Consider the following 21,363-nt stretch of genomic DNA (forward strand, 5'->3'; position numbering starts at 1 on the left):
TATTTATTATTTTGATCGCTAAAAAATACTAAAGATAATCGTACTATTATTTTTATTTTTAAATTTAATGACGCTCTAGATTTGTACACAATTTTAACCGAACTATAAAAGACAATTTTTAATTAAATATGTATATAAAAAAAAATAATCATTAATTCCAGTCTGTAAATTTTATATTACACAAAAATTCTTAATTTCTCGACAAAACAATTTTAGTTCAATACTTTGAAAGCGTGCTAATCCTAATCTTGTGAAACAATACAAAATCTGCCATCTAATTTCGATGTTTGTTTAATCATAAACATTAGCGAGTAGAAATTGCACTTCGTCCAGAAAGACGTAGAACAATAATAAGCTGATAAGCATTTGGCAAGCCAGTGAAAAAAAACGCATATATATTTTTTCGACATTTTAGATTTTTATTTCGCTTAGACTAAAAACAAAAATGGTATAGAATAGAGCTTTCAACGTTATTTAATAAAAATAAGCACAATCAAATTTGGGCATATAAATCTTTTCATATATTAAATTAATCATTGTTTTTGTTTTAGAGTACATTAATGTACATATGTAACGTATGTACATGTCATAGCATTTAGGCGTATAATTATATCATTTCTACAATTAAGTCTTTTCAACAAAACAATGCTTTTATTTATTTTGTTTACAGCAGCGTCGCACACGATTTAAAACGTAAACTATAGTCTATATAACTTAAACATAAGAATGTTGTAATGAATAAAATGATAAACTAAGAATTAGCTGAAGAGCTCATCAGGATCAGAGCAGATGGGACATAGCCAAGGGTGCCATGAGTAATAATTGCAGTTCATTGAATTAAACAGAATCAAAACCTATTACGATATGCCAAATTGATGTCGATCACTATCACTGCGGCTGTTCACTACTGCTGCTGAAGGTGCGACTGCGGCTCAAACGGCGCGTGGCCGCCGCCATTGCCGCCAATTCGCTGTGTCCATCGATCAGGTGGTCAGGTAGTTTCAGGATCTCGTGCAGTTGCTGCTTCAACTGTTTGGTCTGCGGCCTCTGTGATGGTTGTGGGGAAAGCATTCGCTGCAACAACTCGTATTGCTCCGGATACTGAGTGCCAAAGTCGGCCGGATACTGTCCATCTCTCAAAGCCCGGAGCGTTTTGATGCGCTCCATTTCGGTGCAGAAGTAAACATGCAGTTCGAAAAAGATTAGGCCTAGCGAGTAAATGTCCACTTTGTAGTCGTAATGCTGACCGCGCAATTGCTCCGGGGACATATACAAATGTGTGCCCACCTGTTGCGTGTGGCGCACACTGGAAGGCAGTCCGGGATGATCGCCGCTTTCGCCGGGGGTGTTGGGTATATCCACAGTATCGGTGACGAGTCCAAAGTCACCAATCTTAATTTGGCCATCCTGTGAGAAGAATATGTTGCTGGGCTTCAGGTCGCGATGTATCAGGCCCTTAAGATGCACATAGTCCACGGCATCCACAATCTGGTGAAATATGTGTGCAATGTGCGAAGCACGCGCATCCGTGCGATTGTCGCGCAACCAATCACGCAAACTCTCTTTGCGACACAGCTGCATCTGTATATAGAGGTAGACCTTGTTGGGCTTAACAGCTAATCCGTTTTGAATTGCGGCACTTGGCATGGCTGGTGGTTGGCTATTAATTGGTTGATTGTGAGTGTAGGGCAGGGCCAATGTCAAAGGTTTGCGGCGCAACGCCGCATCTGCTGAATCGTCATCCGAGTCGGTGCTATTGCTTTTGGAGCGAATTGATTCGATTTGAAATGAATTGGATAGTTGATGGTGTTGCGAGTAATTGATGTTCTTCAAATCAAACGAGGCAGAATGTATATCGATAGACACGGAGTTACGTTGCTTTGAGCGCTGCGCATCATTCTGCGGTGTGTGTGACTCTCCCCCCTCCGTATCGTCCTCTTTGGCGTGCAAGGCAGCCGACTGGGATTCACTGCGAAACTGAATAAACGATTCATCGTCGTCATCATCATCGTAGTTATTCAATGCCTTATTATCGTGGCCGTAACTATTGGCGGTGCTGTTGGCTGTATCCGAGACCCAAGACAACAACTGATGACGCTTATTCTGTGTGTGCTCCAGCATTGATGGAAGCGTGCTGCCATCCGGCGTTTCGATCTGGATTGATGTGGAGAGTTCATGCGCCAGCAGCTTGCGATCCTCCTCTTCCTGCCAACCCACAGGCGGTGTCTCTACCCATGACTACAATACACAATTATGATATATTAAATAAAAGCATACTGATTTCAACTGATTTTGCATTCTTACATGAAAATAGCGCACAATATTGTGATGCTCGCAACTGGCCAAGGTTCTCGCCTCTCGCAGCACACGTTGCCGCGACGACTCCTTGTTGGGCAGCGTAATGCGTTTGATGGCATAGCGATTCTCGTCGAGCTTATTCTTGGCCTCGAAGACAACGCCAAAGCCGCCACGGCCAAGGCACTGCATCAGGTCGAAGTCCGTTTGGAAGCGCGAGGTAAAGTGTTCGCCAGAATGCGTCGTCGATTCCGAAATGGAGCGCTTAGTGTTGCCACTGCCTGAGCCAAGTGCAGGGGAAAAAGCCAAACGATTGCCGCGTAGCTGATGATGAGCCGATGACATTGGCACAACAGGACCCAGCAGCGCTTGCGTGGATGCTTCCGTTGCCTCGATGGCCGTTTGAACTGGCACATGCCGCTCTATGACTAGGTACTCGCGCTCCACCCGCTGATTGCGATGACCCATGAACATGTTCAGCAGTACGGCCGAAGTAAACGCAATAACCACAATTTCCTTCCACCAGAACCAGAGCGAAAGAATGACAACTTTGACGGGTGCATCGATGTCGTCCAAGCTGAAGCTAAGATCATCATTAATGCTATGATTCCCACCAGCTGCTGTCTCGTTGCCGTCGGCAGCTGATTCAATGGCAGGTACATCGCTGGGCGTTTCATTGGCACCGCATTCCCTGCCACCCCCTGATTGTTGCCACTTTGGATCTGTGTAGAAGTAAAAGCCGTTGCCATTCACAAACTCCGAAGCATTAAGCACCGATTGTGCCGCTATAGCAACGTTCTGATCATCATATGGCACTAGTTGACTATTTTCCTCATCATTTTCGCCAATCACCACGGGATCCCGATCGCCTTGGAATATCACCAATGAATTGCTGCTGGCTGCAACTGGTCGCCAGGGTATTTTGGGCATGAGATTTGTGTCACCGCTTAGCTGCAGAAATTGCTGTGTCTTATCCATGATCTCTTGGCGCAGACGTATTGATTCCTGTATATACAATTGCTTATCGTACATGCCCAGATAGATGGAGGGTGCACTTATTGGCTGTTTGGGCTGCTCCCCGGGTTGCAGATCATCCTGCTCCCACAGCCACTGCGCCGAGCTGAACAGATCAATGGACTGCAGCTGATCGGCTTCGTTTGTGTGCCAAGCGCTGACAATCGGATGGTTAAACTGCAAGGCACGAACAATTAATAATCATAAGATATTTTTAGGTTCTCACACACTCACCGTGTGCTTCCAGAGCATGAGGTGTGGTTCGCTCTTGCTGAAGGCACAGATAATACCCTCGGGCACTATAACCCTAATGTCCACATCCAGCACAGCCAATTCGATGTCGCTCCGCGGCTGCAACTGACAGTCGGCAGCACGCATCACATCCAACTCGTGCTGTCCCACGCTAAAGTTCCAGCGCTCGACGCCTGTGCGCGATTCCACGGCACGCACTGTTTGCGTCTGGCGTCGCACGACAATCACATCGTCCACCAGAGAATCATGTGGCAGAATGTAACCATCTTTGTCCCTCAATTGCTCGTCGTCGTCATGCTCCTGCTGCTGCTGTTGTTGCTCGTTTGTATCAAATTCCTCGATTGTATCTTTAATGGCGGCATCGCGATCACTTGTGGCATTTATGCAACCATTGATGGAGCATTCGTAGAGCAGTTGCCCTGTGCGCACAGAGACACCATAGTTGCGAGTCTCCTTGCCGCCCGATATCACCAGATCATCACTAAATTTGGCACTCGAGCTGAGCAAATGCTCGGCAGTTATTGGTATCGGATCGATGGAGTCGCCATCAAACTTGTAGATGCCGCCGCTTAGTGATGGAATCATGCGTACAAACTGTCCGTTACTGGTCAGCTCCAGGCGATGAATGCTCGACGAGATGAGTGGCCCGGGTCCAGTTTCAATGCTCCAGCGCATCTTGCCCGAATTGGCAATGTCCAAGGCGCTGAGACGTCCATCTAATGTCGTTACGTATAGCAATCTATGTGAAATATATAAAACAAAAAAAGGGGTGTGTCAATCAGGCTCAGCACAAATCAATGCAAGAAATCAGGTTAGACACCATAACCATGACCTTGATCAATAATACTTCGCTTATCAGTGAATGCCGTCGACATAGTCTTCACGTCATTCGATTGCTGGAGTAGACGACGCTAATGAACTACAACAAGAACTATATTTAGTTCAATGCATCATCACAACACACGAAACACTATCAACATTTACGACCCTCTGCGTTGTCAGCGGCTTAATTGTGACCCAGCATATAATTTTCACAATTTCTTATGATAATTTCTCAGCCCAAAACAAATAACAGAGATATGACCAGTTTATTAATAAACCCGAACAAATTTGCTTATTCATAGAACAAGGTTTAGTATATATCTATCAATCACGATTTTTGGATTTAATAAAAAAATTAGAGAGCTAAATATCATATTTTGATTATTTTTATTTTTGTCCTTGTAGTCAAAAGGGGCTGGCGTGCAAACTTAAGCAGGTACGAAAATTACCTTGGAGTGTACTTGACTGGCAGATAGAATTAGCCGATTAGAGGAGTTTTAGAGCTGTCCTGCAACACAGCAAAAAAAATTTCAAATGCTACAAAATTCGAAACTTCCAGAATTTAGAATTTAATTTGTACGATTTATTGAATATATATGAATTAAATCAGAAATTTAATTGTTCCGACTTTATGACATTATATGTAACAAAAAAATTCATTTTGGAAAACTATTCCAATGACCAAGCTTTGCAAAAAAGAGGGTTTTTATTATACAGCCATTTTTAATCAATTTAACTAAGTACGGGGTATCATTAAAAGTTTTGTTAGTTTAACAATATAATGCATTCAAAAAATTGTTTTATTAACATTTACAAAAGTTGTTCGAAAGCAACTGTTTTTAAGCTTTCATCGTGTAAAATGACTCTCATTACAAACCAGGGACACGCACATAAGCACAAACCAGTGTTGCCATTTTAGCTAATTTATTGCTAGATCTAGCTATTTTGAAACTGCAAAAGCTATAAGATTTTGTGAAATGCTATTAGCTAGAAATCTACCATTTTTTCAAAGCTTCGGCTACTTTTGGCACTTTTAAAAGTTCCGATAGCTCTTTTACCGATACGATGTATTTTGAGGTTTAATCATAAAATTTGCATTATCTGTTAGTTCGATTTTGTTTATAATTCATGTGCGAACTTAGTTCGTTCACTCATTAGCTAAATACAAATTGTGAAATTGTGAAACTGTGAAGCAGTGCTGCCAGTTTAGCAATTTAGTTGCTTTAGTTAATTTGCAACTTTTAAACTTAAAATGCTATTAGCTACAAATTTAGCAACTTTTTATTTCGCTTTTGGCAATTTTAGCTATTTTACTTAAATCCTTATTATTATGTATTCCTTTTGTCATACACTGCAAAAATTGCGATTAACAGTTTGCAATGAAATCGGGGCTTGTATTTAACCAAGTGGTTCGATTATATGAGCTACTTGAGTTCACTGACTTGAAAAGTTACCTGCATTTCAAGTGTTATATTTGCCCTAAGTGTTAACAAAATCATAAAAATACGAAATCCTGTTTTTATTTTTAATTTCAAGATTTTATTCTTAAATTAATTAAAAATGTACAAACTTGATAAAGAATGTCATTTAAAATATTTAGCAATTTTGTTGGCTATTTTTGTATAATTTTAGCAATTTTAGCAATTTTTTTCTGAAATCCAGCAATTTTGCTCCAGAGATTCTGGCAACACTGGCACAAACTCAAAAGCAGCGACGCAACTGCGACGCAAACAGCGCACCAATGATAAAAGCACACATCAGTGCTGCAACTATTGACGGCAGCAGGCAGTGTGAAAGAGACAAGATCTCGGAGGTAAGCAAGCAAGCATTAACAGCTGATTTCGCTGCCTTATGTAAGAAAAAAAACGCGCGCAAGCTCAGAGACAAGTAAATAATCAACAAGTTGTTCGGCGTCTCACACCAAACAAACAAAGCACACACACACACACACTCATCAACAGCAACATCTGTGCATATACGTGTGTAAGTGTGCCGGTTGAAGATGGCGCCGAAGCAAACCAACGACCCAGAAGCGAAGAAGACCAAAGCAGAAATGCCAAGAATGGTGAAATTCGAAATTGGTTTAAATAATACAAAAAGTATCATGGAAAACCTAAATATAAATATGTTTGTAGTTAAGCCAAACGAATTTGAAATTCAAATAGAATTTCACGCATTCCCCTGATATGTGATTATTTGTTGTTATTGGTTTTACTCAATTGTCTGCAGACATGGAAAAAGTTTGCACATGACTCACTCACCGTTTCTGTTTTTTTGATAAGCGCGAACAAGTTTCAGTTTTCAGTTTATACTTGGCACCTCTAGGCATTCTTCTTCTTATTCTGCACTCTGCGTTAATAACACATTTGGCAAAAAGAAAAGTAGTTTCAAACAATACACTTGGAAATTTCAAAGATTGATCGATTTATATAATTCACACAATAAAAAATTTCAGAATTGTGCTTATATCACACATTACAACACTTTAAAAACTTCCCAACAGCACTATTTAATTAAAGCAAACTATTTGTTTAACTGACTTTGTGTGTTTTCAATTGCATTCAATTATTGGAAGCGAACTTTCTAGAACACTTTTCACACGTGCAATACTATTGCATGTTCTTACATACACACTCACACATACATATTGCTTGAAAGTGGGAATGATTCAATGCTTCTTCTTCCTAGACTTACCTACGTCCTATGCGTCGCTCCTGCTGATCCACACAATAAGGAATAGCTGCTGGGGGAACAGCATGCTGTAGATTTGACGACTCACTTGTGGATTCCGTTTGTGCAGCTGCCACAGCCACAATGGATGTGATCATAGTATAAAGGATTAGGTGACGGCGACTTAATTTGATGCCTTTCAAATCATTTTTTATGCCCATTATACGTGCGTGACGTATGTATGAAGTTTTGTTTTGTGTGCTTATTTACGAGAGGCGGCAGCGCGGGGGAATGTTTTAATTAGCTATTAATTATTGGTTTTAGTGACCACGACGTCGGCGGCGGCCGCGACGACGGCGCTGGAAAGTTTATTTTGGTAACAACAGCAGCAGCAGGAGCGCCCATCAATACTAAGGCACATTGCTGCATTACTTGGAACACAAAGACAAAATAAGAACGCGATTTATACAAATTGCAATAAGAAATTTTCTTTAGGACTATCACAACACACTGCGTGGTGCAAATTTCGCAACAGCGGTGTAAATATTGCTAGTAGTGTGGCTGCGTGTTTAATGACAAAGAAAATACTAATCAACCTAAAAAATAAATACCATTTTAGTTTGAAGAAATACCACTTAATCTTTGGTAATTTTCAATTTATTTTTTAAGATACATTATTTTGGAATGACACAGTACTAAAATTAATCATTATTTTGATATGTACCGTAAACACAGAATACATTTTTGTCGGGTGCCATAATAGAATTTTCCAAAATTTCCCAACTGGTAGATATGGTATATTAGTATAAGCCATTGTTAGAGACAAGCTGTTAAAAACATTTTATTTCAATATTTAAAAAATAATTACAAAAAAAATATAATAATGCGAATACTCGATACTATCTCAATATGTCGTTTTGAATTCCTGAATATACCTAAAATGTACTTTCCGGTATTTTATACAATTTCAAACAATCACAGGGGCGCTTGTGACTCACAGTCTGGCAACGCCAAATCGGTTAGATTGGCGCAAAAATTAAAGTTACTTAAAAAACATGACGAAATAACCGAATACGATCTCAGTCAGCAATGCAATATCAAATTTCATAAGAAAATGCTGTGTGATTCATTTGTTTTTTTTTTTACTTTATTCATACGATGCACCCAGTTTAGACCTTCTTAAGTTTGTTTTTCATTTTAACATTTTGTATAGTTAACGCTAACAAAATATACATATACATATTAATAAAATATATATACATATATAATGCAAAATATATTTAGCATCTAGCCAAGGTATGTTGTAATCGAAAAATATTTGTTAGAATCGTCAATAAATCTACTTTTTGGATTAAAGAAAACATTAAATTATGTTTACAAACATACGCTTCTTGGTTTTTAAGGTAGTACGATAAATGTAAATTAAATTAATTATTTGCAAAACTAAAACTTGAACTGTTTCTTATTGTTGTTTTCATTTGTATGTAGTAGTTGTAGTAGAGGAATTACAAATAAATTGCCTGTTAAAATAATAAATATATAATTAAACAATAAAACAATGCTTTGCACAAAACGCCGCACGACAACTCAATAAACTCAATAGTCCGTAGTGTTAAATCAAAATATATAAACAAAACCGTATGCGATGCTGTCGAATGTAATGAATGAATATCAAAACTAAAACAAAATAAATGATCTTGTGATTACATGAATTTGCTTGGGTTTGTTGTTGTTGGTGTTGTTGTAGTTACTCTGATTTAACTTGCTAGTTAGTAATCCTCAATTGCTATAATCTGCGGTGGTTTTGGGTTGCCGACAGTTGTTGTTGTCGTCCCCGCTGCTGCCAATGATCCCGCTGCTGAGTTATCGATAGTTGCAGTCGCAGTCGCTGCTGACGTCGTCGTCGGCGCTGCTGCTGCTGCTGTTGTTGTCGCTTGTGTGTCCGGCGTCTGTGCGGCTAATTGTCACTTTGAATTACCAGCGCCACCGCCAACATTGCTGGAAGCGCCCGCAGGTTGATTTACACGCTGATAGCGAGGCTTATTGCGTGTGAATGGCAAATACTTGTACTTGATCATATGCTTGATCTGTCGCTTCATTGTGATGCAGAACAGTGTGATAAAGTACATGACCAGTATGGGCCAAAATACGGGCACATTGAAGAAGTCAAAGAACGTGCAGAATAATCCAATCGCCGTGCTCTTCGCCACTGACAGCCAGAACTTGAATTCGGGCAGCCGACGGATGAATGGACGAAACTCCTCATTGCTATGCGTCGGTAAATTGGGTCCCTCGTCCTCGTCGTCCACCGCATAAGGATCGAATTCGGGATCGATTTTTGGCGTTAGAAATGCAATAAACAGATTCAGGTGATAGATGCCCAGAGCGTAGCAGACAATGTACCAGCCCTGATAGATGAAGATGCGCAAAACGAAGAGAAACAACAGGAAGCCGGCAAATACCCAACGCATTCGTGTATGCGGCGTGGAGCGATCAAGTGTCGATTGGTATGTCTGTAAGTCAATGAAATCGATCAGCAATGCTATTGGAATGCATTTGCAATCTTAATCGCTCACCTGTGATAAACGCAGAAAGAACTTTTTAACGCCACCTCCGCCACTCGACGACGACGTCGACGCGGTGCCGCTGTCTTCGTTCATCATTGTTGTTGTTGGTACAGCGTGTCTAAACTAAGCACCTCTGCTATCCCTCCAAATAACCCCACAAACCAATAAACCGCTCTTTCGTCGTTTCTCTCTCTATCTCTCTTTCGTTCTTGTTGCTTCGCGCTGCTGCTGTTGTTGTTTTGTGACTATGACTGTTGCTGTTCTTGAAATGTCGTCGTCAGCTATTGATTTAGATGTAAATAACAGAAGCAAACACAAAATGGGCAAGAAGCACACGTTGAACGTTAAAATTATTTCATTGCCTTGTTGATTGGTCAGACGTTCTCCACCGCCTGATCGACCTTCTTCCTCTTGCTCATAGAAAATGCTCGTTTCGCTTCGTGTCGACTGTGTATTTCAAATAGCAACGCCTACTTTTGTCCGCTGTTATTCGCGCTGTAGTGTTTGAACAAGTGTCCCGTTGCTCGTAAATATTAACTGACTAATAATTTAGATTATATTTATTGTGTCGGCATCGGTAATTTATTGTTCTTTTTTTCACGCACAGTTCACCACGTCATTATGTCAAATAAGGTGAACCCTCTCTCTCGCCGAGCATCTGTCAAAGTAGTGTGTTGCAAAGCGCAAAATTACAGTGTTGGAAAACATTGTGGGGTTAACAGCAGTAATGCACAAATAATCGAAAACAATATTTAACAGGTCGATAAGAATTGTAATTTTTTGTTTACTATTAACGGCAATTTACCGAGTAGAAATCATATCCATATTTATTTCATGTGAATTTTATACAACAAAAAAATACATTAACGTTTAGCTTTCATCTTAGTGTGTATCATCATTTCCAGTTTCGCCATCTGACTCCGATTGTTTGTCTTCTTTGGCATCCTTTATGCAGGCCCTAATAATTTCAAGGAAACTGCCGGCAATTTCTTCCTTTTTAAAGCGATTGGCAAGCCGCTCGAGCTCTCCTTTCTCATCCTCCGCATAGTTGAGCCCACCATAGGCAAGACTTTTCTTCGAATCCTGCATATAGTCAATCGTAAAACTCGCACCGACCGGCATGTTGAGCACCAGTTTGTGGACTTGCTCTCGTCGCATTATTAAGCGTACTTTGTTTGTTTTTTTATGCTTTAGAATCTTAACTTCGCCAACACCTAAAATATGCATTTGAAAAGTAAAGAACATTAGCTTCATAACAAGGATTTAATGGGTTTGCTAATGACTGACCTCGCTCCTTCCATAACTTATTTGCCGCATCGTAGCGATAAAGCATTGTTCGCTGGCAAAACAATTGGTTCTCGTCTTCCTCGCCAGTGCTGACGACAATCTCGTCGGGCAGAGCAATGATGGGTTCATAGTGTGGATCATAATTCTCATCGTTGGTGGTATCGCCTGTATTTGAGGAGTCAGCTTCTCCATCATTTTGCGATAGTATGGACGTCGAAGGATTCTTAAAGTACTTAAAATCATTCTGATGTGTCAGACCATAAAAGCCACCAGTTTCGGACTTTTGGAAACCAATTGGCTGACTGCCACTGCCTCCTTTGGCTGCCAAACTGGCAAAATCCACACCTCCTCGCGATGCTATCTCCAAGAAATTTGGCGTCGACGGCGCCTCCTTCAGTGTATTATCTTTGTTGTTAGTTTCTTGCTTTTTGGGTTCGGTGTCTGCCGTGGTAGCGGCACCCTTTGCCGCCAAGCCGCCGAATGAGAAACTGCCGCTAGTGTTACTACCAAAGGTGTTATTGCTCGTCAATATCGAAGAACCAAAGATAGACTTGACGCCCTCATCTGGTTTGCCGGTAACTGCAGTCGGTGGATTTACTGGGTTGCCAAATATCGACACTTTTGGGGAATCAGACGATTTTTCGGCGGCAATGGAGCCGCCAAATATTGACCCCTGCGGCTTGGCAGGATTGCTGCTGCCACTGAATAGCGACTGGCCGAAGACTGATTTCTCTGTAAAATGATTATTCATAGTTAGAAGATATAAACGAACGGGTTAGTAAAACTGTAGTAGACGGAAACAAAGTTACTAATTCTGTATTAAAATACACTACAATATTGAAAAAAATGTTTTCAAGAAATTGACAAAAAATAAATTTCATGATAAAAACAAAATTATCAATTAAAACAGTTTTAAATCTTATTTCCAAATGAAAAAACGGAAATAGAAAAATCCCAAATTTATTTGGATGCTTTGTCGTTCGATATCGCTTAATGATATAACTATTGAAATATTACTTTAGTTTGCCTTCTTGGCTGTAAAGTCAATTCGAAGATTCAACTTTACTTCCTAAGTTTGCAGCCATCTAAGCAAAATGTTCACTTACCGGAGTGACCAAAAAGAAAGCCACCTTTTGGTGGTTCTTCTGGCTTGGAGAAGGAGCCAACTGTGGCCGTTGAGTTGGCTGAGACAGCAGTGCTGAAGCCACCAAAGCTGCCGAAATTACTGTTTGTGGTGTTGGCTTCCAAAGTGCTGGCCTTAAGCAGAGTTCGATTGGGTGGCGCCAATATGCCCTGTGCCTTTGGTGGTGGCAGCTTTAGGGCGGGCAACGTTAACGGCAATGACTTGACAACGTCCTTATTCTCAGTCGGCACAGTTGCTGTCCAGACAAATTTGTCCGCATCGCAGCCACGGCAGCCATTGCATTTCGTTTCAGCCACGAGGAATTCGGGATTGAGTTGCAACTTATCCGCCAGTGTCTGGATCTCATTTGAAATGCCAGCGGATGTGCTGGAACTTGGCTGTTGTGGACTCTGAATATCAACGGGTTGCGCAACGGCGGTGCCATCGAGTGCGCTCTTCACTGCACTGAGGAAAGCCTGCACAATCTCGGCGGTTTTGAAGCGCAAAGCGAAACGTTCCAAGACGGATTCCCCTTCGCTGAAATCAAAAGCCGCAAACAGCAGGGATTTCTCGTCTTTGGGCTTGTAGACAACGCTTGCATTGAGCACATGATTTAGGCAGAGCTTCAACACTTGCTCGCGACGCATAACAACACGCAAATTCTTTGTCTCCTTGTGGCGCAGAATCTTCACGAGACCCAAACCGCGTTCCTTCCATTCCGTATTGTCAGCCAGCCGATAAAGCTTAGCGCGCTGCGAGTAGAGCACCTCCTCATCCTCCTCGCCCGTTTTGACATCAATCTGCAATAAATTTCAGATGTTAAATGCTCATTCGTAATTCGGGTTGTTTATCAACATTTTACCTTATCCGGCAGGGGAATGACGGGTGCAAAATATGCACCATTCTCCTCCTCCTCGACGTGGCTATCATCGTCATCGCCAGCACCGCCACCTGGACTCTTGGGCTGCACTGACTGCGCCTTGGGCATGCTGAAGCTGAATGTATTCGAGGTCAAACTGGCTGCAGGTGTTGTCGATGCATTAAAGTTGAAGCTGCTGGAACCAAAGATTGGGGCATCGCCTTTTTCCTTGGTTTCATTGATTTTAAAATTGAATGTTTCGCTGCCAATAGCTGGAGTTGGAGCAACAATTGGAGCTGTAGTTGGTGCAACAACAGGAGCTGGAGTGGCGGCTGCAGCTGGTGCTCCAAAACCAAATGAAAACTTAGTTGTGGGTGCTGGGAAGGTGATGCCTCCGCTGGTGTCCAATGTATTCTCCTTCTTGGGGACAGTGTCGTCTTTGGGCGCCTGGCAAGCCAAACAGTAAAGCTGGCCACCATCGTTGTTGGTATAGCAATCTTTACAGGACCAGCTGCCGGCCTTTGGCTTGAATAAATCACCAAAATTAGATAAAGGTGCTGCACCTGCTGCTGGCGCGACTACTGGGGCAAAGCTAACCGCTGGCTTGGCGTTGTTGTTGGTCACTGGGGGCTCGACTTTCTTCTCCGCTGCTGGAGCTCCGAAAGTAAATCCACCTCCTCCTACAGTTGAGCTGTTGGTTGTAGCTGCTGCTGCTGCTGGGAATCCAAAACTGAATTTGCCAGCGCTGCTGCTCAGATTCAAGGCGCCGCTTTGATCCAGCGTGGCTGCCTTGGGTGGAACTGTTGCGTCCTTGGGCGCCTCACAGGCCAGGCAATAGAGCTGTGTGGCCGTATTGTTGGTGTAGCAACCTTCGCAGGTCCAGCTGCCCGCCTTGGGCTTGAAGGCATCGCCAAAGCCCTTCGTAACCGGTTTTTCCGCTGGCTTATCCTTGTTGTTTTCCGGTTGGGTCACCTCCTTGGAGTTTTGCGACATCGCCGCTTGAGCCTTGAGTACCGTGTCATAGAACTGTTTGCATGTCGCGGCGGTCTTGAAACGCACACACAGCATCTCCAGCGACAGCTCTTCATCGGCAAAATCTTGGCCAGCCCATGTTAGCGAAGTCTCCGAGTTCTTAGCATAGGTGAAGACAGTGGTGGGCAACAGACGCTGATTGCAGCACAGCTTAAAGATCTGCTCGCGACGCATCAGCAGACGCACCTGAGTAGGATCGTCTTTCTGTTGCAGCACCTTCATCACTCCCAGTCCGCGCTCCTTCCACTCGTTGTTTTCCTTGTCGAAGCGCAATAGCTTGGCGCGATACTCGAACAGCACCACTTCATTCTCCTCACCCGTGACAACCTTCACCAGCTCGGGCAGCGGTATGACTGGCTCGAAGTGTGCGGTGGGCACATACTCCTCCACAGCCTCAGCTTCGGCTTCAGCTGCTTTCACTGCTGCTGTCTGTGATTGCAAGGTGCTATCGGCGATGTTGCTGCTGCTCAGATTGCTGCCAAAGTTGAAGGCTGTGGTGTAGCCAGCATTGCTGGTGTTCGTGCTGGTGTCAGGAGCTTGCAGACTGCCAAAGGACAAGTTCGGCTTGGCAGCGTTGCCAATGCCGCCAAAGCTAAAGTTGGCAAACGGTGCAGTTGTCACTTTGCTGCTTGTAGTTGTTGTTGTTGAGCTGCTGCTGCTGCTCGAGGAGCCAATGGTCAAATTGCCAAAAAAGCGACTTGGACACCAAAGAAGCAGCGGCATCGTTGTTGTTGTTTGTGCCAGCCACAATGCTCTTCGGCGGGTCGATGCTCTTCTGTTGCATATTTGGTGCTGGCGTGCTGGTCACAAAACCGAGACTTGGCTTGGCAGGCACGGTCAACTTGGCCTCCGCTGTCTTGGCATCTTTCGCAGCCTCCTCGAAGGCTGTCTTGAACCGTTGAGCAGTCTCGGGCAACTTGAAGCGCACTAGGAACTTCTCCAGCTGCAATTTCTCGTCGGCAAAATCGTTGGCACCCCACAAAAAGGATTTACCCTCCTTGTCCTGCTCCGGTGTAGTCAACTGCATGGTTGCAGTAATTTTGTGATTGGCACAAATCTTGTGCGTCTGTTCGCGACGCATCAGAATACGTGTGCTGCCGGTGGCCTGGTTCTTCAATATCTTGATTTCACCAATGCCACGCTCCTTCCACTCGTGATCCACATGGCGAAACAGTTTGGCGCGATGACTGAAGCTCACCACCTCGTCCTCCTCGCCAGTGCGCACTTCCACCTCGTCGGGCAGCGGTATAATGCCTTGGAAATCGGGACGCGGATCATAGTCTAGTTCGGCGGATGCATCCTGTCCAGCGCTCTGATTGTGATCGCTCTCGTTGTGCACACTGGTGGACGCTGCAGCTGCTGCCTCGGCAGCAAGTTCCTTTTGCTTCTCTGCTGCCGCCTGCGCCACTTGTGTCTTGAACGAGAATGTGGAGTTGGAGCTCGTGGTGCCGAAGCCCTTGAAGATGCTGGTCGTATCATTAGCCACCTTGCTGTTGTTGTTCAGACTGAATTTAAAGTCGTTGCTGGCCAAAACTGGCTGCGGCGGCTCTGCAGGCTGCACCAGACTGGGTTTAATGTGCTGCGCTGGAATGGTGACGCTCAAAGTGGGCTGGGCAGCGGCCACTGCTGGCTTGGGCAGCGGATCGGAGCTGGTAATGACCACATTGGCAGGTGGCTCCTTTTCCACCGGCTGATTGTTGAGCGCGCGATTGAAGATCGCTGGCGGTGGGGCAACCGCAGTTGGCGGCACAATTGGTGGTGCAACAATTGGAGCTGCAATTGCAGCAGGAGCTGGAGCAGCAACTACAGCTGGAGGTGGCACTGTGATGGGCTTGTGAGTCACCAAAGGTGTCTGTTGAATCGCAGCGGGTAGTTGTGGCGGCACCTGGGGCACAACTGGAGCTGGCGTCGTCTGAATGGGCGATGGCACAAAAGGCGAACCATTGAAGAAGTTGGAGCCCGGATTTAGTTGTAAGTTGGATTGCGCTGGCGGCTGGTTGATGGACATTATTGGTGGCTGGGGCTGCGACACTTGTGGCATCACGAGACTCGGTGGTGGCACCGTCATGCCATAGTTGAGGCCATCCATAAATGGTGCGGCGCCTGCGTTGGGGAACATGTTAGGGGGCATGTTGTAATTGCCAGCTCCACGTTGTCCTATACAAAAACATAAAATATACTTTAATTGAAGTACTCATTATGGAATTACAGCTATTATTGCCTAAATTTCTTAACAATTTGAAGGGTGCTTATCTGAAACATACCCGCAACCCTTTTAAATTAAATACATATATACCGCAAAAATACTAAAATATACCAACGCATATATTTGGTACATTGGTTTAATACTACAAAATATACCAGATTGTCAGCCAAATCCTATAGAAAGTAAGCATTTTTTCCCATACACAAGTATTTCTTAAATAACTTCTAAAATTTTTTTGTTCAAAACCAAATTTCTAAATTTATCGAGAGTGCCAAATTCGCTTTAGCTTCAAAATTGCTACATGTTTGATCATTTTTTTTTTTTTTGATTGTTGGGATGGAAGTGGCCGTGGCATAAATTTAAAACAAACTTAATCTGCTTGCAAAAATAACAAGTCTTATTTCTTGTAGTCTCTGAGACCTGCATAGGTGTTCATACGGACATCAGCTATTGACGTTTATAGGGGATGTATATAATTTAATCGGTTGGCTCTTTCTGCCTATTACACACATTTTCTGCAGTCACAAAGTTACAATACTCTTTCACTTTATGGGTAGGGGGTATATAGTATAGTAGTATATAGTATTTCTTTGATTGTTTCAAAGATTTTAAAATCAATCACTGATCAAACCAAATTGTTTTCTCATAATACTGTATAGATTTTACAAATACATTTTTTAAATGTTCTTCATTTGTTGACCAACTGAACTGTAAATCACAGTCCAAAATGTAAATGCTTGGAGACTGTCATTTTTATAGAACACAGATTATTCCACTTGTTCCGTGCTTAAATAGAGCATAAGTATGAGGTTCTCAGATTTTGTTAGCTTTAAATTCACTGCGAATATCAAAGTTCTCCAAATGATTGACGATTCTCAAAATTGTAATTTTTAGCTAATTAGTTTTTAATTTTAATTGACTAATAAATTCTTAAACCCCTTCTGAGTGATTCTCAAATTGTTAACTTGGCATGAGTAAGGTTCGAGAGACCTTCTGCCTCTTAAATAAATTTGCTGTTAGCAAAAAGCGAATATATTAAAATGAAACGTGAGTAAAGATGATTAAACACGGCTACTATAAATAGTCGATTATACAGCAGTTATTTTATAAGGAAATTCAATTTTAAATGCATTCGTCTATATATTGGGGATATATTTATGATCTGACCGTTAAGAAATTTCCACAATAATTAGAAATTATCTCTTTTACGTAATACGAAATTAGACTAGGAACCTAAAGGAAAAACAAAATTTTCCCATTTTTATCTAGTGCAAAATATTAGTACTCGGCTATTAAATTTTTATCTACTTTATGGGATCCTAAATTAGTTAAATTTTGGTTTGCATAAAAATCCCTTGAAAAAGACAAAAATAAAATTCGAGTTCTATAATATAAATTCTTTTTGCACTCTCATTAGATAGAGCCAACTTATACTGAATTCCAATGTGAACAGTACTTTATAATTTAATGCTAAAATACAAATAAGTAATAACAGATTGCTTCTTACCGTAGAAGTTGGGTGCTTGTGGATTGCGCATGAACTGCGCTTGGCTCGCATAATAGTTGTACATCTGGTTCTGGTTGAACAAGGGATTGGGCGGAATGGCCGCTGCAGCTGGTGAATAGAAGCGATCGTTCATAAAGTTCGTCTGCTGTGCATCCTCCATGTTGAAGAATTCCTCCAGCCCAAGAGCAGCTGCCGCATCCACATCACGAGTGGGCGTATCACGACTGGCAGTGCTGCCAATCTTGAGCTTCTTGAGCAACTCTTCGATGGAGCTCAACTTGTCGGTCAGCCCTTTGATGTCTTGTCGCAAACCGTCGATGCCAACGCCTACATCCTCCTTGAGTACACATAACTGTTTGCTCATCTGCTTGACAGCCTGGTCCAGCTCATTATTGAAGCTCTGCTGCTGCAATTGCAGCTGCTGCTGTTGAAGTTGCTGCTCATGGCGCTTCGAGCGATTTAATGTGACGGCTGCCGCAGCGTAGTAATCATCCTCGGCATCCTCGTAGGTGCTGGAATTATTATGGCGATCGTTCGACGTAAAACTCTCGTCGCCAACCATCAGCGATTTGAGTTCACGCTGCACCACAGCTTGCAGCGGATGATCCGCTTGATTGGCTAACAATTGTGTCGCCTGACGCAAACACTCGCCACGACGCTCCTGAAAGTTTTGGCGGGAGATGCGTGATGCACGATTCGAGTCGGCCATTTGACGATAGGCTTCAGCTTGCAGATAAATCGCTGTGGGCAGCTGCAGGCCACGAATCTCGGTCAAGAATTCCTCGTAGAGACCATTGTTGAAGAGGCGACTGCTCAAATAGCTCACAGCGTCCTCTGCCAGCTGCTGCGTCTGCAGCCAAATGTCGCTGGCCTGAATCTGTTCGTATTTAAAGTATCTGTAGAATGGCTCGAGCTGCTGATGGCTGTGACGACGCATCATATTGATGCCCAGCTTGTTTAATGCCTCGATGCGTGCATCCATTTTGTTGGTATCGGCGCGACTAGCCAGCAACTTCGCCACCTGAAACACGGCAATGATCTCGGCCTGGGGGCCGGCAACGCCGCGTAACGCTTCAATGCCGCGCTTAAGTTTCTCGCGCTGTTCCATGCGATTGCTGGCCTCGCTCAGCTGCGAATTCAACTGCAAACGTTGGACAATGCTCCACCAGTTGCATTGCTCTGGGGTGACCAGCTCATCGCGTCCCATCAGATTGGCATATGGCAACATATGTGGTCTGGCTGTGGCCTTGACATTGCCGGCATGGAGGCTGGCGTAGGTTTCGTGCAGCACTTGCAACTTGCGCTGCGCCTGCAACACAACGAAGTATAGAAAGACCTCGACGTCCACTTGGCACAGCGAATCAATGCCGCAATAGGTCAAACCAAGTTTGCACTCGTGTCGCAAATTCTTGAGGAAACGCACACGAGGCGCCTCCGCCAAATTGTCGCCACAGAGTGCCAAATACACATGCAACTCCAGCGTGTGCGGCTCCAGCAATAAAGCCTCATGCTCGTAGCCCTCGATCTCGGCAATTGATGGACATTCGTACAGCGGCTGCTGTAGCCGTTGATTGCGCACCAGAAACGATGTCGACTCCTTTAGCTTGTGCTCTGCATGCGTGTAGAGCTGTTGGTACAGCTGCGAGCGCCACTGATTGTCCGCACAGTATTGGCGGGCCGCCGCAAGCAGCTCATCGATGCCGGACCAAAGCCCGGGCGTTGCTTGTTGCTGCTGGTGCTTCTCTTTCCACAGCTCGGCGTCCTGGGGCTTCTGCAGACATCCGTAGAGTGTGCGTCCCAACTGCGCGCAACGAAAGGCGCTCTGACAACGCCACAGTTGCAACAGCTTCAGCTGCTCGGCGCTGCAATGACGCTGCCAATAGGCATCCTTGTCCTTGTGCTGCGCGTTCACTTGATAGCCCAGCAGCAACAGCGGCAATGCCGAACGCACCGTTTGCGACCACTTGTTCTTCTTACCCAGCAACTCGCGCTTGAACAGCAACGAGGCGGCATGCAACAGCAGCTGTCCGGCATAATGATCCAGACAGCATTGATGGAACTCTCGACTATCATTGGCCGTCAACTGCTCGACAAGCAGACTGAACTTGTGTATGCTCTGATCCAGTTTAAAGAGCTGACCAATACTCTCCGAGAGACTGCTGGTAGCCTCCGACTGCAGACTGAGCTGAATGAGGCGATCCAGGGTGAGCAGCATTAACTGCCAATAGGACCAATCTCTGGCGCTCTCTTTGCTCTGTTCGCGCCTTTGCAGCGCCTTCCAAACTACATCATACCAATCGCTAGCTTCACACTGAGCCGGCTTGGCGAATTCCACTTTGTGGGCATAGTTGAATGCCTCATCGTAGCGTTTTGTTTCCAACAAATGACGCAACAGACGCACATGCAACTTCATGTCGTGGGGACGCTGCAATAGCTCCTTATGGATGAGCATTTCAATGGAGTTCTCCTGCTCCGCACCATCGATTTTGCCCTCGGCACGCAGACGCAATGTAAAGAGCCCCTCACTGTCCTTCAGATCATCGACTGTGCTGCTCTGCTCTAGCCAATAGGCGGCTCTTTCGGCGGTGCAGAGTGCGGTGTTCTTGCACAGTAATTCGCAAGCATCCTTGATGACTTCCGGTTGTTTGGGGAACAGCTGAACCGAACGTTGATAGTGCTCCAAAGCTTTGGCATTATCCGGCTTTGCGAGAAGTCGATAGCATTTGGCTAAGAGAGCATGTACGCTGGCCTCCTCATTGATCTTGAGGTAGGGAATCAAGTAGTCGATGGCCTTGCCATATTCGTGTATCTTCGTGTACAGGCGTGCTATGGAAAAGCCTTTAATATCGCGCTGCATGCAAAAAAGAAATGGAAATAAGTATCAAACATAACCTCAAAGAAGAGCACAACATTTGCAGACATTGTTTATACTAAATAATGCACAGCACGCAATTAGTCAAAACATTGCATTGCGAATTGTTGTTGTACCAAAGCAACAACAACAGCAACAACAAAAGGCGCGCATTTGTTTTATCTTCTAGCGGCTTCTTTATATACACGCCAGAAAGACGCCGACTCACATATACACACACACACACTAAGACGCAATGCACTCATACAGCTCTTTTGCTCACTCACATACACACTCTTGAATGGCGGGCGACCATTTATTTCGCAAGCGTCGCTGAAAAATTTCGATGCACGTTCGAGGAGATCGGGGATGCATTACGTTTGCATGCAATATTCGCATAATGCTTACCTCAGGTCCAAGCGGCAATTTACTTAATATTTTGTGGACATGCTCGTCCACTTGCTTGCGATTTGTAAACATATTTAATTAAGTGTCACTTTATGTTTTTAGTTCTTTTGCAAAATTATTCAACTTTTTCTTGGTGCAGAAATGTGATTCTGTTGTTTTTTTCTTGCGACACTGAAAATGATTTTACACGTCTTCACATACGTCACGTAGAAATTTTTGCTAGCTGAATTATCAGTTAATTCAAACGCCGTACGTAAATCTCGACTTTTAATAATGGAATTATACTTTTCTCGTCTACTAACACCAAGAATAACTTTTTTAGCGCGCACACGGCGCTGAAGTCTATGAGTAAGTGTGACCGTTCTTCAAATTAAAAGTGCACATACTTTAATTCGAAAATATACCACTTTCGCATTTAAAGGTAACGGTATGATCACGCTAGTATATCAATTGGCAAATTTTGTGCAATC

General features: G+C 43.6%; 3 protein-coding genes across 4 annotated transcripts; all 3 read right to left on the reverse strand.

Annotated features, from left to right (window-relative positions):
- Window positions 1-413: 413 nt before the first annotated feature.
- On the reverse strand, window positions 414-7,596 carry LOC133836147 (eukaryotic translation initiation factor 2-alpha kinase). 2 transcript variants are annotated; one of them, XM_062266473.1, is made up of 4 exons: window positions 6,645-6,793; window positions 3,544-4,300; window positions 2,305-3,486; window positions 414-2,238 (listed from the first exon to the last, which is right to left on the reverse strand). In XM_062266473.1, the coding sequence occupies exons 1-4, from the start codon at window positions 6,710-6,712 to the stop codon at window positions 889-891; spliced, it is 3,357 nt and encodes a 1,118-aa protein (XP_062122457.1). In that variant the 5' UTR covers window positions 6,713-6,793; the 3' UTR covers window positions 414-888. The 2 variants fall into 2 exon arrangements, with proteins under 2 accessions (XP_062122457.1, XP_062122456.1); XM_062266472.1 differs by lacking the exon at window positions 6,645-6,793 and adding an exon at window positions 7,078-7,596 and having other exon boundaries at window positions 415-2,238.
- Window positions 7,597-8,178: 582 nt separating this feature from the next.
- Window positions 8,179-10,262, reverse strand: LOC133835936 (protein RER1). The gene is given in 2 exon segments (XM_062266132.1): window positions 8,179-9,566; window positions 9,630-10,262. Coding segments are annotated over 2 exon segments (831 nt in total). The 5' UTR covers window positions 9,717-10,262; the 3' UTR covers window positions 8,179-8,822.
- Window positions 10,263-10,429: 167 nt separating this feature from the next.
- On the reverse strand, window positions 10,430-21,228 carry LOC133835937 (E3 SUMO-protein ligase RanBP2). The gene is given in 7 exon segments (XM_062266133.1): window positions 10,430-10,834; window positions 10,908-11,639; window positions 12,014-12,830; window positions 12,893-14,582; window positions 14,584-16,078; window positions 17,635-20,485; window positions 20,894-21,228. Coding segments are annotated over 7 exon segments (7,989 nt in total). The 5' UTR covers window positions 20,966-21,228; the 3' UTR covers window positions 10,430-10,502.
- Window positions 21,229-21,363: the final 135 nt, after the last annotated feature.

This window comes from Drosophila sulfurigaster, chromosome 2R (assembly GCF_023558435.1).
Source record: "Drosophila sulfurigaster albostrigata strain 15112-1811.04 chromosome 2R, ASM2355843v2, whole genome shotgun sequence".
NCBI classification, from domain to species: Eukaryota; Metazoa; Arthropoda; class Insecta; order Diptera; family Drosophilidae; genus Drosophila; species Drosophila sulfurigaster.

Coding starts and splice junctions, on each gene's coding strand:
- LOC133836147 (XM_062266472.1), bottom strand. CDS start 7,274: ATGGGCATAAAAAATGATTTGAAAGGCATCAAATTAAGTCGCCGTCAC. Junction 4,301..7,077: donor GAGCGACGCATAGGACGTAG/GTAAGTCTAGGA, acceptor TATTTCACATAG/ATTGCTATACGTAACGACAT. Junction 2,239..2,304: donor ATATTGTGCGCTATTTTCAT/GTAAGAATGCAA, acceptor TGTGTATTGTAG/TCATGGGTAGAGACACCGCC.